At 42.5% G+C, this 17480-nt stretch overlaps 2 protein-coding genes across 2 annotated transcripts; both read left to right on the top strand.

Moving 5' to 3' along the window:
* The first annotated feature begins 538 nt into the window (after nucleotides 1-538).
* LOC128535749 (b(0,+)-type amino acid transporter 1-like) lies at nucleotides 539-2788 on the top strand. The gene is made up of 3 exons (XM_053509794.1): nucleotides 539-1237; nucleotides 1816-1855; nucleotides 2766-2788. Exons 1-3 carry the CDS (start codon nucleotides 539-541, stop codon nucleotides 2786-2788), a joined length of 762 nt encoding a protein of 253 aa, XP_053365769.1.
* A 493-nt stretch (nucleotides 2789-3281) lies between these two features.
* On the top strand, nucleotides 3282-16971 carry LOC128536008 (b(0,+)-type amino acid transporter 1-like). The gene is made up of 6 exons (XM_053510146.1): nucleotides 3282-4032; nucleotides 8240-8373; nucleotides 8484-8613; nucleotides 15923-16047; nucleotides 16233-16320; nucleotides 16506-16971. The coding sequence occupies exons 1-6, from the start codon at nucleotides 3334-3336 to the stop codon at nucleotides 16734-16736; spliced, it is 1407 nt and encodes a 468-aa protein (XP_053366121.1). The 5' UTR covers nucleotides 3282-3333; the 3' UTR covers nucleotides 16737-16971.
* Nucleotides 16972-17480: the final 509 nt, after the last annotated feature.

Below are 17480 nucleotides of genomic sequence, written 5' to 3' on the forward strand. Positions count from 1 at the left end.
TTAGTTACAGCCCTTGTTGTATGCCTTTTCTCCTTACTTTGTTTAGAAAGAATGATTAGACCAGGGAGCCTTACTTGTGGTCTAAAGATAATTGGCAACACCTTTGTCTCCTGAATATCAAAACATATTGCAACAAGGGGATCTGCTGTCCCAAGTGAGTATCAAAGTTGGGCGTGACTACACCCTATAAAATGCTTAACATTCTCTGACATGGCAGCAGGAACTACATTCATTCATTAAAAGGTCCTCAAAATGTGTTATAACATTCTCCGACTATTAAATATCCAGGTGTCGTTTTTGATCTTACAAGTAGGCATCGCTTCTCAATATTGAGTTATATTTTCAGATGTTTTTAACACTGTTTTGTGAGTGGTCAGAGTCAATGTAAATGTAATACTGAATAGAGGGTTGCGTTTAAATGTGGCTTTAGGCCTGTAATTATTAACTGACGTAGGTGGGGCGGTGGACAGTACAACATTGAACATTGTCTGTAAAACATACATCAAGTGGAAAAGGCAAGTCTAATAGACCTAAAGACATGGACAGCACACATAGGAAACTTCAGCTAAAGTCAGAAGTGGGACTGATGGAAGGAGTGTCCCTAATTGCAGGGGTCATGATTGGTTCAGGGATCTTCATGTCTCCACAGACTGTACTACAAAACATTGGTAGTCCTGGAGCTAGCCTAGCAAGCTGGGCAGGCTGTGGATTGTTGTCAATGCTGGCAACACTAAGCTATGCAGAGCTAGGAACAGTGATCCGTGAATCTGGAGGTGAATACATCTACATACTACGTACATCTGGCAACTTGATGGCATTTGTATTTGCCTTCACTTCTCTTGTGGTTGTGAGGCCAAGCAGCAATACTGGAATGGCTCTCAGCTTTGCTCAGAATGCAGTTGCACCTTTCTATGAAGACTGTCAACCTCCAACCCTGGTAGTGAAGTCTGTAGCTGCTTGTGGCCTTGTGCTCTTGGCCTTAGTTAACTGCCTGAGTGCGCGTGCTTCCATTGCTATCACCACAATCCTTATGGCAACTAAATTCTTTGCACTGACTGTTATTTCTATTGGTGGTGTAATGTTGCTTATTCAAGGAAACACCAACAATTTTCAAAATGCATTTGAGGGGACCAACCATAGTGTTGGTGTAATTGGAATGACTTTCTATCAGTGTCTGTGGGCCTATGATGGCTGGAACAACCTCAACTCGGTGACTAAAGAGCTTAAACGTCCTGAGGTAACTATCACATGCTCAAAAGATGACAACATAAAATAAAAAAATTGGTGGACTCCTCATATCATGCAAACTTAATCTGTGTGTACTGAATCAGCATTTATGTGAGCCTACGAACGGCCACAATATAGTAATTTATTTAACATATTATTGTTTTATTAATAAACAGGAACGACCATTAGCCCTGAAAAGGATGATTTTATGGTGCAAAGAGGACTAGTACAAATTTTTTAACTGTATAAGGTATTAGTTGAACTAATTGATAACTTTTTATTCAATTTTTAGCTGTAAGGTGAGGTGTGATTAACACCGCTTTAACATATTAATTCCTTTGGTTATATTAAGCATCCTACTGTATACACAAAATGTATCTTTCTTCTCTACTAACTGCCAGGGATGTACACTTAACATCTGAATGTTTCTATGTGGACTGAGATATTTTAACAAAAAAATATCATAAAATGTTGATAAATTGTGTTAATGAAACACAACTAATTATGAGGTATCACGTGAGAGGGAGTGCTGTTGTGATGGGTATCACCATGGCTGTGATGTGGTCATAGGCATGAGGGCATTATTAGCTTAATTTACTGTTTTCTTTGCTTGATGCAGTCCGAAAATGTGACTCTTTTGAAATGGCACCTTTTATTTGTTTATTTATTTTATTTATTTCTTTTAGGCCAGGAAGTGTTTGCCCAAGGACATTTTGTTTAAAATTTTGTAGTAGCTTGGATCTTAGAGATGTTTGACCAGACACTTGTTGAGTGTTAAGTTAAAAGACCGCCAACTGCAATTTTCCCTGGCAGAGATAGATGGCATGCTCTGACCCACAGCTATCCCCATTTAATTTTTCTTCCTTATTGCCAATTCTTCCCACCCAGCAAGAGCAAAAAGGTTTACTTGTGGCTTTGAGATAGGCAGTACGAATTTTTTGCACTGCTGCTTTTACTGGTTTATTAGTCTGATTTCAACAAGGTACAGACATTGAATGTATGCACATGTGCATAGCCCTGTCATATGCTCTCAGTGAGATTAGACCTTCTTAACTCTTACGGAAGCCCATTATTAAAAATTGGTTTACTGGTGCTGCTGATTACCACCTGAATGTGACAATCATCTTAAAGTCAGTATGGAATCCCAGGTATTCTTGAGTTTTCAATTCAATGCAGACAAATTTGATCACATAGGAGCAAATGCTGGCTTTAGATGACTGGCTTCATAAACTACAATAGCAATATGATGACATCTTCTTGACTGGTTTGTCATTAAAAGATATTGTAAAGAAGTTAATTTACATTTAGCAGACACTCTTATCCAAAACGACTTACATTTTTATCTCATTACACATCTGAGCAGTTGAGGGTTAAGGGCCTTGCTCAAGGGCCCAACAGTGGCAACAGGTTGTGGGATGTCCTTGAATTATAATAATATTGCTACTTGTATTAATATTTGGTCCTTCATTCATAAAAATGTGACAGCACTTGCTTAAAATAGATGTGAGAAGGCATAATTCTGTTTTTAAATATTTTAGGTGACAGATCCTGCAAACCCTAAAGGTTTAGTGTCAGCCTTAATCCATGAAATTAAATTAATAATTAAAAGTAAAAGAAGTAAAATTAATTCCTAACTAATAAATTCTTGAATTTTGATTATCTAAATAAAAGTTAAATTCAAGTTTGTTTATTTATTTATGGCATCATTATATATCTAGATACATATTTAAAACTGCTTAATACTTTTACTATATCCTAAGTCTTGATCAGGCTTTAAAGACTACTTAAAAAATGTTAATTAAATACATTTTTTTTAAATAAAGTTATTGTAGCTAGCTGATCATTTTCTCGCTGACAAGATGGGTTAATAAAACTCATGATTTACGTGACCAATGGAGAAAAATATTACACACAAAAAAGGGGCTTGGCATAATCATAGCTTCCCTGACTCTGTAGATAATACTGACTAGAGGGTTGAGTTTAAAGAGACTTTAATCCTGTAATTATTAACTGACTTAACTGCAGGTTGGGCACAGTGCGCATGAAGTACACAGTGCACTATGAAATGTATGCATTATAGCTCTGTTTGTTAATGCACGTGTAGACATGGACAGCACATCTAAGAAACTTCAGCTAAAGTCAGAAGTGGGACTGATGGGAGGAGTGTCTCTTGTTGCAGGGGTAATGATTGGATCAGGAATCTTCATGTCCCCACAGACTGTAATGGTGAGCATCGGGAGTCCTGGGGCTAGCTTGGTGATTTGGGCCTGCTGTGGGCTGTTGGCAATGCTGGCATCACTGAGTTATGCTGAGCTGGGAACAGTGATCCGTGAATCTGGAGGTGAATACATCTACATAATGCGCACTTCAGGCAACCTGATGGCTTTTATTTTTGCCTTCACCTCTGTGTTAGTTGTCAGGCCAACTGGTATGGCTGGACTGGCTCTCAGCTTTGCCCAAATTGCTATTGCACCCTTTTATGAAAACTGTACACCTCCAGAAGTGGTACTGAAGTCTGTAGCTGCTCTTGGCCTCTTAATCTTGGTCATAGTGAACTGCCTGAATGTGCGCATTTCCATTGCTGTCTCTACAATCCTCATGGCAGTTAAATTCCTTGCACTGCTGGTTATGTCCATTGGTGGTATGGTGTTGCTTATTCAAGGTAACACTGATAATCTACAGAATGCATTTGAAGGGACAAGCCAAAGCGTTGGGGTGATTGTAATGGCTTTCTATCAATGTCTATGGTCCTACGATGGCTGGAACAACCTGAACTCTGTGACGGAAGAGCTTAAGCGTCCTGAGGTAATTCTTATCTTATAACATAAAAACAAGATAAGGAAGATAACAGTGGTAAACCGCTTACTTATTGCATGTAATCTATTTAGTGAAATAATGTGAAATTATAAAAGGCGGCTTTAATAATTGGTGCAAATGTAAACTGTGCATCTTTCAACAAGGCTTTAATAAAGTAAGAGTAAATGTTTATAGAATAATCCACATGAGTCATTGTAGATTTAACACAGTCTTTTCTTTGCAAGCATAAGATAATCAAAACAATAGATAGATAGATAGATCTATAGATCAGAAAGTCACATGGCACACTTGTTAAAGGTACACAGGCACACTGGCTAAATTCAATGAGTAAATATCAGGGGGAGATTTAATATAATAACAGGTGGGGAATGGAAAGAAAATAGGTAAGGTTGGAAAAAAGGGCACCAAAATCAAACAAAGGAAAAGGGAAGTGCTGGTAGCAGGGAGGTGGCAGTCTGAAAATAAACAGAGATCAACATGGTGAATATATGGAAAGTCAAAAATGACAGAGTTGTGTGAATGTAATCAAAAGTAAAGAATCATGGCAACTTGAGCTCTTTTGTGGAACTGTGATTTGTAGGTAATAAATAAGCAACTCTGTCTATAAAGCATCTTATGGTGCTTATCAGTGAAAGATACAGTATAGCTGTATGAACTCTTCCTCAGCGTTCATCTCTTTATAGTTCATTGGCATTTCCTTATTTTTTAGGTTGTAGTGTGCATGATAAATCCCCTTCTGGGACCAACAGACACACTACAATGTGCTTTTCATCAGCTTTTTATTTAGATATAGACATACATTTGTGGACAAAACATCTCAATTTGGGGAATTTTGGACTCAGTGATGCTTGTTAATGAATTGATTTGTGTAAAAGCAAACTTTGAGCACCTGAATTGAAGTATAAGTGAATATGCAATCCATTTACATTATGGCATTTGTCAGTTGCCCTTATCCAGAGGGACTTGCATTTTATCTCATTATACATGAGAGCAGTTAAGGGGTTAAGGGACTTTCTCAAAAGCCCAAAAGTGGTAACTTGTCCAATGCCTTTATCACTAAGCTAGACCTGGCCCATACATCCTCACAGTGAAACTAATAAAAATAAATAAATAAAAATAGAAAAAGTAGCATGCAATGCTCGGGTGTTTTGTTAAGTTTAGAGTGATCTTGTCGTCCTAGGGGCAGATTATAGAACTAAAGATCTCTACTGGTACAGCATCACTATTATATGGGGAAATGGGGTTATTGCATCCCTTTTAGGTACTATATGTCATGTATATAAACATAACACACAGTTAAGACTTTTAACATAAATAGAACAAAATAGGTTTTACTGAGCTTCTTACAAATTAGACAAATATAATATAATAGGCGGAGAATAGGTGAATCATAAGCTTAAAATAAGTCACTAATCATGAAAACTGGAATGCCTGTGTAAAAACATAAGAAACACAAGACAGTAACGCAAACTTCAAAATTAAAGCACACTTGACATTAAGTCCATAAAGGTCCACTCCAGGACTCATTTCTGAGACAATAAACAACTCCAGAAGTAAGCTAGCTAAAAGGTGTTTTTCAGATGGGAAAGTGTTCCTTTGAAATAAAGGTGAAAGGGCAAAAAGCTTCACGCACATCTACACTACATGTTTACGTTTACATTTTGGACCATTGCAAAAAGACACTTTAATAACCTTTGCACAAAGTCACTTTTTCTATGCATATTTGCACACCATTATATTTCTATTTCTACAGTACATTTCTATTTTCAGTTTCTATTTTTCCTAGTTAAATTTCATTTTATTTTTTTTATTTAAATTTTCTATCGTATTTCTTTTATTCATATTTATTACTTATTATAAGCTTTAATTTTCTTTTTAAGGTCACTGGCGGTCGTGTAAGCATTTTACTACATTTCGTACTGTGTATGACTGTGTATGTGACAAATAAAATTTGAATTTGAAATTTGAATTTGAAAAGCAGCCTAGGTTGTCCGTGACAAAGATTCCTAACCTTTCCTTTGTGCTGTAGGCTACCAATTTAAATCAGTCTTAGCTTCTGAAATCTCGCAAATCCTCACACAACACTAAAGTTTATTCATTGTTCATTGTTCATAGCCTCAAACTCCAGGATATATTTAGTGTGGCAAACAGTTTCTTCCAGACTGTCTAGCATATGAGTCTCTTCTGCATCTTCATGATCTAGAGATGGTGAAATTATAAAAATAAGGCAGTGATATCTATTGAAAGGGAAAGATAAAGGTTGTACAGTAAATGGGACAGAACCCCATTGGGACTCCAAAATACAGTAGGTGCATCACTTTTAAAGCAAACCTTTTCCAGTGTCCATGTTGATACTAAACCCCATTATCTATATAGATATATAAGTATGGGGCTCCCACTGCACAATTTGATTATCAATCTTATTCAGTTTTAACTGTTATTGATTATACTGTTGTGTACAGAAATTACCATTGGGTTTCACATAAAAGTTCAAGCACAACATCAATGAATGAGGGTCATTCTGTAAGGAATTTGTTGCTTCCAGTTTGCTTTCTATGAGGGGTGTTTAAGTCAAACTCAGTTGTGATAAAGCTTATTGTGAATGGGGTAAAGCTGATTGACATTTACAAAAGTCTTCTAGCAGTGATGAGAAACTTAGCCACAATAAAGCATTTGAATGGTGTAAAAGGCTGTAAATCTGTGAATGATGAGCCCATCATAGTCTCTCCCATAAACATTCAGCGAGTAGAATTGTCTCATGAAAAAAAAAAAAACCTGGTCTGATCATCTAAGGCTTTCTGCTTTTGCAGACTAATGCATAACCTCATGCTGACCACCACATCAACAGCACAGTACATCACATCTTGCATACAGTCCTGACCTCACTTTTTTCTCACATGTTTGAACCATTAAAGGAGTTCCTGGGAGGCCAGCATTTCAGATGTGAAGCAAGGATCCGATCATCACTTCGGCATACTGAGAAATCTTTCTGCCTTGATGGTTTTTAAGCAGTAGTGAATCCCTCGGATTAGGGGGTAATATAGAGAAATAAAGGTTAATTTCTTTAAATTAGATATGATGTTTGTAAATATACAGTATGCAACAGATAGAGTGCCTCAACCTCCTGAGAACCAGACTATACAGAAATAAAGTAAGTTGCCCTAAACCATAGTGAATCTTCATCTCATTTTACATCCGAGCAGTTGAGGATTAAGGGACCTGGTTAAGGACCCACCAGTGGCAACTTTGTGATCATGGGGTTTGAACCTACAGTAGGACCTTCCGAACCATAAACCAACGACTTAACCCAATATCACAATGCTGAGCTCGTTGAATTTTAGCCAATCAGGGGCTAAAGGAGGAACAACATCAATTAATCAGAAGCTTGAGAAGGGGTAAATTCTAATGTAATCTAATTAATCCTGTTTCTGATTGGCTCCTTTTAACCTCTCTGTGTCCCTTAATGTGCATGTGTCAAATCACAATATTTTCTAACTTTTTTCTTTTTTACATTTCATTGTAAACTGTGTATTTAATTACAAACTACTTAACTGTCTCTGTGACCTTCACCTTATGCTGATAACAATAATAATAATAATAATAATAATAAAAACTAATACATGCAATGTTGAAGTAGTGGGGTGGCAACTTTTTTTTAAAATTGAAAGTCCTCTGTAGACAGACCTGAGATGCAATTAATATTTTGGTTGGAATATAAAGAGAAAACTATTTGAGGAAATTGTGATCTCAATTTCAACTGGAAAAAAATCATGATTGACATTTTGGCCTACTTGGCATAATCTTTAGAGAATCCGGAGGTAAATTTCTCTACATCCTGACAATCTTCCTGACAAGCATTCTTTGTGACATTTAAGTTTATAAAGTTGTTGAAGCTGGAAGGTTTTACAGCCATGGCCCCGAGTTTAGCTTAATATGCTGTGGCTCCAGCTGTATGCCACCTGCAAATGTATGGCAGTGATGTTCTTGTGGCCAAAGTTGTGAGGTTGATAATAACTGTGATTGGTAGAAAAGTGATCTTGTTTCAAAGTGGTCTGAAAAGCGTATTCCATCATGCTCTATTGGATATTGGATATATTTTTTGAAGTCACTTAGTGATTATTATGAAATGCTTAAAGCTTATCAGTAAAATATGTACTGATTTGTATATTATATCTGTTTACTGTCCATATGTAAGGTAAATCTCCCCCGGGCATTAATGATTGCCATCCCAATGGTAACAATCCTCTACTTACTGGTCAATGTCAGTTATCTGACTGTCATGACTCCAAGAGAGATGATGGTATCCAGTGCTGTGGCGGTTACTTGGGGGTAAGTTATTTTATTCCCTGTATATATAAAGATCAAAATGAACACTGAATTAATTGTAGGTCAAAGATTGAGCAGCTTTTAAAAACTCTATGTTTTGTCTCTAAAAAAAGAAATAAGGTCCTGGGCAGTTGGGGCTGGGTGATGTCTACTGCAGCAGCACTTTCATCCTTTGGCTCTCTGAATGGATCATTCTTCAGTGGAGGACGAGTTTGCTTTGTAGCAGCTCGAGAGGGTCATATGGTAAAAAAAAAAAAAAAAAAAAGAAAATTATTATTTATCTTTGTCATTGTATAGGCAGGAGTCTATTTTTCAGTGGCACATTTAATGTTAGATTTTGCAAAGTTGATCAAGATCATGCAGTATTTTCCCTTTAGAATGTTGTCATGTAGCTGTTTCTACATTGGTATTCTGTTAGTTTCTAAAACAATGTTTCTGCAGGTTGGGGGAAAATTGAAAAGGCAATATTTACTCACTCACTAACTCACACTGTCACGACACGTCAAGCCACAGCCCCGTCATGATCACCTGAGAACTTCCATTCCATTCCTCCAACCACCTCTTATCTCTTACCGCCTCACTCTCCGCTCTCCACACACCTGTTCACTATCAGTCATCACCCATCATACCTATTTAAACCATGCCATGACACCACCATGTCGCCAGATTATTGTGTGCCTTTTGATAGCCCAATTCTCCAGCGTTAATTCTATGTCTTGACTACCTGCTACCGACCACGCTTTGTCTTTTTCTCGACCCCGTCCTTGTCTCACGTTTGGATTCCACGCTCACAGACTTTTGTTATCGACCTTTGGATTTTCTACAACGACTACGAATTTGGATCACGGACTTTCTCTTGTCTCTCTGGCTCTGAACCTCCCTCGCCTTCGACCACGAATAAGCTTCTGAAACCCGCCACCAACCTGTGCGACATTTCCATCCTCGCGCCGGCTTTCCACGTCTCTGCAACACTGCGCGAGTCACGCTGCACACACAACTTCCCCGCCGGCTCTTTGCACTTCCGCATTCCTGCTCAGGACACACAAGGCGCGCTCGCCGACTCGCGGCGCTTCAGCATTCTTCCCAGGCCTGCGTCGCACACGGAGCTCTCACGCGCGCTTACGCATTCCACCGCGACTCTCCGCTCACACCACAGCACGGGGCTTAACCCGCGCCTACTCCTTAATCAACTCGGCCGGCTCAGTCTGCCCCACACAAGCGCTATCACGAACATATCTGTCACTCGGAATCACCGGCCTAATTCTAGCGCCCCTTGACAGAATAATCTGGCCCAAAAGGAATGGATCCAGCAGAGGCTGCCCGCCTGAGGGGGGCATTAGAGAGCCAAGGAACCCTCTTAGGGACACATCAGCAGGAAATCATACAGATCTCTAATATGCTTCAAACTATCACTGAAACCTTGCAAGCTCTTTCTGCTCAGATTCAGAATCAGCCACCTCCTGCACCCACTCTGCCACCCCCACCCCCGGTGGTCTCTCCTGTCCATGAGCCACGCCTCCCTGCTCCGCCTACCTATGACGGGAATCCAGCCACATGTCGCTCTTTTCTGTCCCAATGCTCTCTCGTTTTGGAACTGCAAGCCACGTCATTTCCCACAGAGCGTGCTAAGGTCGCCTACATCATCACCCTCCTCTCTGGAAAGGCAAGAGAGTGGGGAACGGCACTGTGGGATGCCCAAGTTCCGTGTTGCTTTACTTATAGAACTTTTACTGAGGAAATGAGGAGGGTTTTTGATCGTTCCTTCACAGGACATCAGGCTGCGAACCAAATACTTCAGTTACGCCAGGAAGCGCGTTCTGTCTCTGACTATGCCATTGATTTCCGGACTTTGGCTCCCTCTTGTGACTGGGACGAAAAAGCTCTTTTTGACTGCTTCCTCCATGGGCTTTCAGACTCAGTTAAAGACGAGCTCGCGGCTCGTGAACTCCCCTCAGATCTGCAGGGACTCATTGATCTAGTAACACGTATTGACGCCCGCAAGCGGGTTCGCCGATCTGAGCGGCAGCCCTGTCACACACCATGCACCCCTGCACCGGCCTTAGTCACTCCCGAGTCACCCCCCGAACCCATGCAAATAGGCCGCGCCCGCATCTCACCCAAGGAACGCCAGCGCCGCCGAGACGACGGCGCCTGCTTCTATTGCGGCCAGACCGGCCACGCTGTACGATCCTGCCCACTAAAAGGTCAGGCCCCCCTGTAATTCTGGGGATGCAGGAGGGGCCAGCTTCCCGTTCGTCCCCGGACCAGCGATCATGTTTTTCAGTGACCTTGACCCATGGTGACAGATCCTATGCCACTTATGCTCTAGTGGACTCCGGGGCGGACCAGAACTTAATTTCCTCCTCCATTGTCTCAGAGTTTCGAATTCCTCTCTCACCCCTACACCAACCTTTTACAGTTCAGGCCCTTGATGGTAGTAGTCTAACTCCCATTACTCATTGCACTGTCCCCATTACCCTACAGTTCTCAGGCAATCACGTTGAAACCATTACATTTCTAATCATTCAGAACGCTCATGCACCCATTGTGCTGGGGCTCCCTTGGCTAAGGTTACATAACCCCCACATTGATTGGATAAGAAGGAGCATCCTTGATTGGAGCCCCACCTGTCTCTCCTCATGTTTACACTCAGCTCTCACGAGCCGGACCACGCCTTCATCACGAGAGGAGATCCCCGATTTAACCAAGGTCCCGCCTGAGTATCACGACCTGCAACAAGTGTTCAGCAAATCACGGGCCGTATCCTTACCACCTCACCGCCCCTATGACTGTGCGATTGACCTCCTTCCCGGCACCGCCCCACCCAAGGGGCGACTCTACTCCCTTTCTCGGCCAGAAAGAGAGGCCATGGAACAGTACATTAATGAATCGCTTACAGCAGGGATTATCCGCCCATCATCCTCACCGGCGGGGGCGGGATTCTTCTTTGTTGAAAAGAAGGACAAGTCCCTCAGGCCCTGTATTGATTATAGAGGTTTAAATGAGGTCACGATAAAGAACCGCTACCCTCTCCCACTGATGTCATCCGCCTTCGAACTCCTCCAGGATGCCCGTGTCTTCACCAAACTAGATTTACGGAACGCCTATCACCTTGTCAGGATACGGGAAGGCGATGAGTGGAAGACTGCCTTCAACACACCCACAGGCCATTACGAATATCTTGTTGTTCCATTTGGTTTGACCAATGCACCGGCAGTGTTCCAGGCCCTCATCAATGACGTTCTTAGGGATTTCCTCAATGTTTTTGTCTTTGCGTATCTGGATGATATCTTAATTTTTTCACGCTCTATAAAAGAACACAAATGTCACGTACGCCAGGTCCTGCAACGGCTGTTAGAAAATAAGCTGTACGTCAAAGCAGAGAAAAGTTCCATTGTACCTCCACCTTCTTTCTGGGTTACTTCATCTCCCCGGCAGGCATCCAGATGGACCCCACCAAAGTCAAGGCGGTCACCGACTGGCCATCACCATCCTCAAGACGCGAACTCCAACGGTTCTTGGGGTTCGCTAACTTCTATCGTCGCTTCATTCGAAGTTATAGCTTAGTGGCGACCCCACTTACTGCACTCACCTCATTAAAGACTCCGTTCCGATGGAACTCACTCGCCGAAAGGGCCTTCAAGGAACTTAAGCGGCGCTTCACCACGGCCCCAGTTCTCATTTTTCCAGACCCTTCCCTCCAGTTTGTCGTGGAGGTAGACTCATCCGAAACAGGAGTAGGGGCTGTCCTGTCACAGAGAGTTTTGGAGGATAACAAGCTTCATCCCTGCTGCTTTTTCTCCCGCCGCCTTACACCACCTGAACGGAACTATGGCATTGGGGATCGTGAACTTTTGGCGGTCAAACTGGCCCTCGATGAGTGGAGACATTGGTTGGAGGGAGCAAAATCCCCCTTCCTGGTCTGGACCGACCATCGGAACCTTGAATATTTAAAGACAGCAAAGAGACTGAATTCACGCCAGGCACGATGGTCGCTGTTCTTCTCCCGCTTTCAGTTTACGTTGTCGTATCGCCCGGGTTCCAAGAACGTCAAGCCCGATGCCCTCTCCCGACAGTTTTCCACTCCCCAGGACATGACTATGCCGGAGACAATCATTCCCCCTCATTGCCTCGTGGCAGCGACCCGACTTGAGGTGGAGCACCTCGTCCAACATACCCTTGAACGAGAACCAGGCCCAAGCACTGTCCCCCCCAGGGGACAAACTCTTTGTTCCCATTTCTGTGCGCCCCCAGGTCTTGGACTGGGCCCATAGTTCCAGATTGGCGTGCCACCCCAGGGTGACACGCACCCTCTTCCTCCTACACCAACGCTTCTGGTGGCCCACCATCAGGGAAGACGTCAAGAGCTTTGTGGCGTCCTGCGACAGCTGTTCCAGGAATAAGAGTTCTAACCGACCACCTGAGGGTCTACTTAGACCTCTCCCCGTTCCCCACCGCCCCTGGTCCCACATATCCATTGATTTTGTCACGGGACTACCACCGTCACAGAATAACACCTGCATCCTAACTATCGTGGATCGTTTTTCTAAGGCAGCTCATTTTATTCCACTACCCAAGCTTCCGTCCGCCAAAGAAACGGCTGAACTCCTGGTTAACCACGTCTTTCGACTCCATGGACTCCCCATCGACATCGTCTCTGACAGGGGCCCCCAGTTCTCCGCCCGATTCTGGAAGGCTTTTTGCAACCTCATTGGTGCCACCCCCAGTCTCTCATCCGGTTTTTACCCCCAAACTAATGGCCGAACAGAACGGATGAACCAGGAACTAGAGAAATCACTAAGGTGCATGTCCTTCCGGGACCCATCCTCCTGGAGCCGCTTCCTCCCCTGGGTGGAGTATGCCCACAACACACTCCCTACTTCCTCCACAGGCATGTCCCCTTTTCACTGCTGTCTGGGTTATCAACCACCCCTCTTTCCGGCCCAAGAAGAGGAGGTAGCTGTCCCATCAGCACTAACATTCATCCGTCGCTGCAAAAAGACATGGCAACGTGCCCGCAATCAGCTGCTACGCACGGTAAGCATGTTCCAGCGTCAGGCTAACCGTCACAGGTCGTCAGCACCCCGGTATCGCATCGGTCAAAGGGTCATGCTGTCCACACGTGATCTTCCCCTCAAGACCACTTCAAGAAAGCTCTCTCCAAGGTTTGTCGGCCCCTTCACAATCAACCGCATCATTAACCCATGCTCTGTCCGACTCTCTCTACCCCTCTCCATGCGTCGAATTAACCCCACCTTCCATGTGTCCCAGATTCGCCGCCTGGTCCCTTGCCCACTATCCACACCCCCCCAGCCTCCCCCACCCCCCCGACTAATTGATGGGGGCGAAGCCTTTACGGTCCGCAGGCTTCTCAAGTCTCGCCGCCGCGGACGTGGCCTCCAGTACTTGGTAGACTGGGAGGGTTACGGCCCCGAAGAAAGAAGCTGGGTACTCGCTAGATTCATTCTAGATCGTTCTCTAACCACCAATTTCCACAGACTACACCCAGATGCACCCGCAAGAACGCCTGGAGGCGTTCATAGGGGGGAGGGTACTGTCACGACACGTCAAGCCACAGCCCCGTCATGATCACCTGAGAACTTCCATTCCATTCCTCCAACCACCTCTTATCTCTTACCGCCTCACTCTCCGCTCTCCACACACCTGTTCACTATCAGTCATCACCCATCATACCTATTTAAACCATGCCATGACACCACCATGTCGCCAGATTATTGTGTGCCTTTTGATAGCCCAATTCTCCAGCGTTAATTCTATGTCTTGACTACCTGCTACCGACCACGCTTTGTCTTTTTCTCGACCCCGTCCTTGTCTCACGTTTGGATTCCACGCTCACAGACTTTTTTTTATCGACCTTTGGATTTTCTACAACGACTACGAATTTGGATCACGGACTTTCTCTTGTCTCTCTAGCTCTGAACCTCGCTCGCCTTCGACCACGAATAAGCTTCTGAAACCCGCCACCAACCTGTGCGACATTTCCATCCTCGCGCCGGCTTTCCACGTCTCTGCAACACTGCGCGAGTCGCGCTGCACACACAACTTCCCCGCCGGCTCTTTGCACTTCCGCATTCCTGCTCAGGACACACAAGGCGCGCTCGCCGACTCGCGGCGCTTCAGCATTCTTCCCAGGCCTGCGTCGCACACGGAGCTCTCACGCGCGCTTACGCATTCCACCCCGACTCTCCGCTTACGCCACAGCACGGGGCTTAACCCGCGCCTACTCCTTAATCAACTCGGCCGGCTCAGTCTGCCCCACACAAGCGCTATCACAAACATATCTGTCACTCGGAATCACCGGCCTAATTCTGCACTTGGATCCATCACGCCCTCTAGCGCCCCTTGACACACACATCTTACATTCCGCTTTATCCTGTATTCAGGGGTGCAGGGGACATGGAGCATTTCCCAAGAGAAAAGTAAAAAAGTCACTTATTTTCATAAGTTACTTTTCATGCATATTTGCACAGCCATTGCCACTTTAAAACATTTTAAAATCTGTATATATATATATATATATATATATATATATATATATATATATATATATATATATATCCCCCCCATATTCCTATATTTTGTAATATTTTTATTATGCCCTTATTTGTACAGTTTGTTTATTTTACTAGTTACATTTATTTTCTTTAGTATTTCATTTCTTTTTATTAATATTTATAAATAGTTTTTATTTTCTTTTTAAGGTCACCGGTGGTCATACAAACATTTCACTGCATATCGTATGTGTATGACTGTGTATGTGACAAATAAAATTTGAATTTGAATTTAAGAGAGGGCATGAGGCAGGGTACACCCTGGACAGGGTGCCAATCCATCGCAACGGACACACACACACACACACACACACAAAATTTGGGAATGCCAATTAGCCTAATCTGCATGTTTTCAAACTGTGTGAGGAACATGCAAACTATTCCACTATACCACCGTGCCGCCCTTAGGCAATATTTAATGGCTTTGAACTTGTAGTATCACTGGAGTCATGATGAAAACAGTCTCCCTACATATTTTGCTCTTACTCTGCATGCGAGGTAAGACCAGCATTTTTAAGAATGTTGGCTGGGATGATACGGACCTCATAAATGGCCACCAAGAAGTCCAGATCTCCCTCCATGTGAGTTTTTCCCGTGGGTCTAAGCAGAGAAGGAGGTGTACAGGCAAAAGTCTCACACACTGGAGGACTCACGCAGGAAATTCTCTTAGCAATTTCCCAAATGACTTCCTTCAGGACTGTGCATTCGATCACTGGCCATTTGAGGGAACAGGTTGAAATTTAAAGATGAGTAAATGAGGAAAACCACACCAAGACAAGGATATGCCAAACCCCCACAGACAGTCAAATGCTTAATATGGACCTGTGAAGAAAGAATGCTTCACTCTGTCCCATCATGCTATATTTTTATTTCATTTGCATTTACAATATTAATATGGTTTATGTAAATATTGTTGTATTAGTTTTCCGTATAATAAAAATGTAAAACATTAAAACATTTCTGTTTTTGCACTCTCTCAGCCTAACATCCTGGCCATGGCCCATGTGCGGCGCCTTACTCCGTCTCCAGCTCTCATCTTCACCACCATCATCTCCCTCATTGTACTTATTCCTGGAGATTTTCAGGGCATAGTCAACTTTTTCAGGTCTGGATAACACATAACCCACAGCTTCACTGGTGCTACAAACTCAATATGTAATTATTATCTACACAGATAATTATTATCTACAAAAAAATCATTTGGCTCCATGCTTTCAAGCACCTGAGCTATAAATATTTAGTTAATTCAGGTTTTTTATCTAAAGTAATTTTACTCTTTTTGATTTTCAGCTTTACAGCCTGGTTCTTCTATGGACTTACGATATCTGGGTTACTCTATCTAAAAATTAAATTCCCTGATCTTCCTCGTACATACACGGTGAGATTGTTAAAATATTGTGGATGAAAAAATAAAAACTTTTATCTCCAAATCGAATTGTGAAAGAATACATGCACATGATGAGCCATGACACAACATTAATTTTTACCAGCAAACATTTTTATACCTTTTTCTCTTTCCTTTTTAAACACATTGCTATTCTGTTTTTTATATTATCTTCTCAGGTACCAATTTTTATCCCTATCCTGGTTCTACTAGCAGCCGTGTTCCTGGTTCTAGCCCCCATCATTGACAATCCGCAACTTGAGTACCTGTATGTCACCCTCTTTATCCTGAGTGGAGCTTTGATCTATATTCCATTAATTCACTTTAAATTGTGTCCCTATCTGTTGGACAAACTCACAGTGTTTTTACAGCTGCTCCTAGAGGTGGTACCAGCTGAAAAAAATGTATAACGCCCTTTACTGGACATTGAGGCAGAGCTTTTTGACCACTTATATTGGACCGTTTTTTTAGCTTTTTAAATGCACTGCAGCACAAAGCCTGATTTTATATGATAGAGCAGGGATTACACTGGACATGCCTTATTATGATCTTATACTTCAGATGAAATTGACTCATATTCCCTACCTATCTCATTGGTTGTTGTTGTTTTTTTAAACAAATAAATATGTGAAGACATGAACATGATTTAGTGTGTGTGTGTGTGTGTGTTAGACACTTAGACATAAGATCACTAAAATATAATTTTCATCCCACCTGTTGCTGTACTAAGTCTATTAATTATGTTATTATTATACTAATAATTATGTTATTAGGGCCCAAGCACTATGACTTTAGCCCTACTTTATCTCATCGTAGTGTGTGATGGGTCCTCTTTTTCTTCTAAGGAAAGGAAGCCTTTTGGGGGCCTTAACATGATCAAAAAGTCATAATAATCCCCAAACAGTTTGGAATCTTCTGTCATTAAGATGCCTAAGAGCCTTGGGACTGGACATGGCATGGGGCGCTCACATGAGATTTTGGTGCATAGCTCATACACACTTGCAGGTATGCACATGAAACCTGGTAAATCTTTAAACCCCATTTAGCTGAACAACTTTCGCACTGCATGTCATGGGCTTTACTCAACAGGAGATCAGTTTTTTTAAGTTGTTTGCAAAATGCACCCAATGGATTTTGATGAACTCCTCCCAGGG

Source organism: Clarias gariepinus, chromosome 13, assembly GCF_024256425.1.
Source record: "Clarias gariepinus isolate MV-2021 ecotype Netherlands chromosome 13, CGAR_prim_01v2, whole genome shotgun sequence".
Lineage (NCBI taxonomy): Eukaryota > Metazoa > Chordata > Actinopteri > Siluriformes > Clariidae > Clarias > Clarias gariepinus.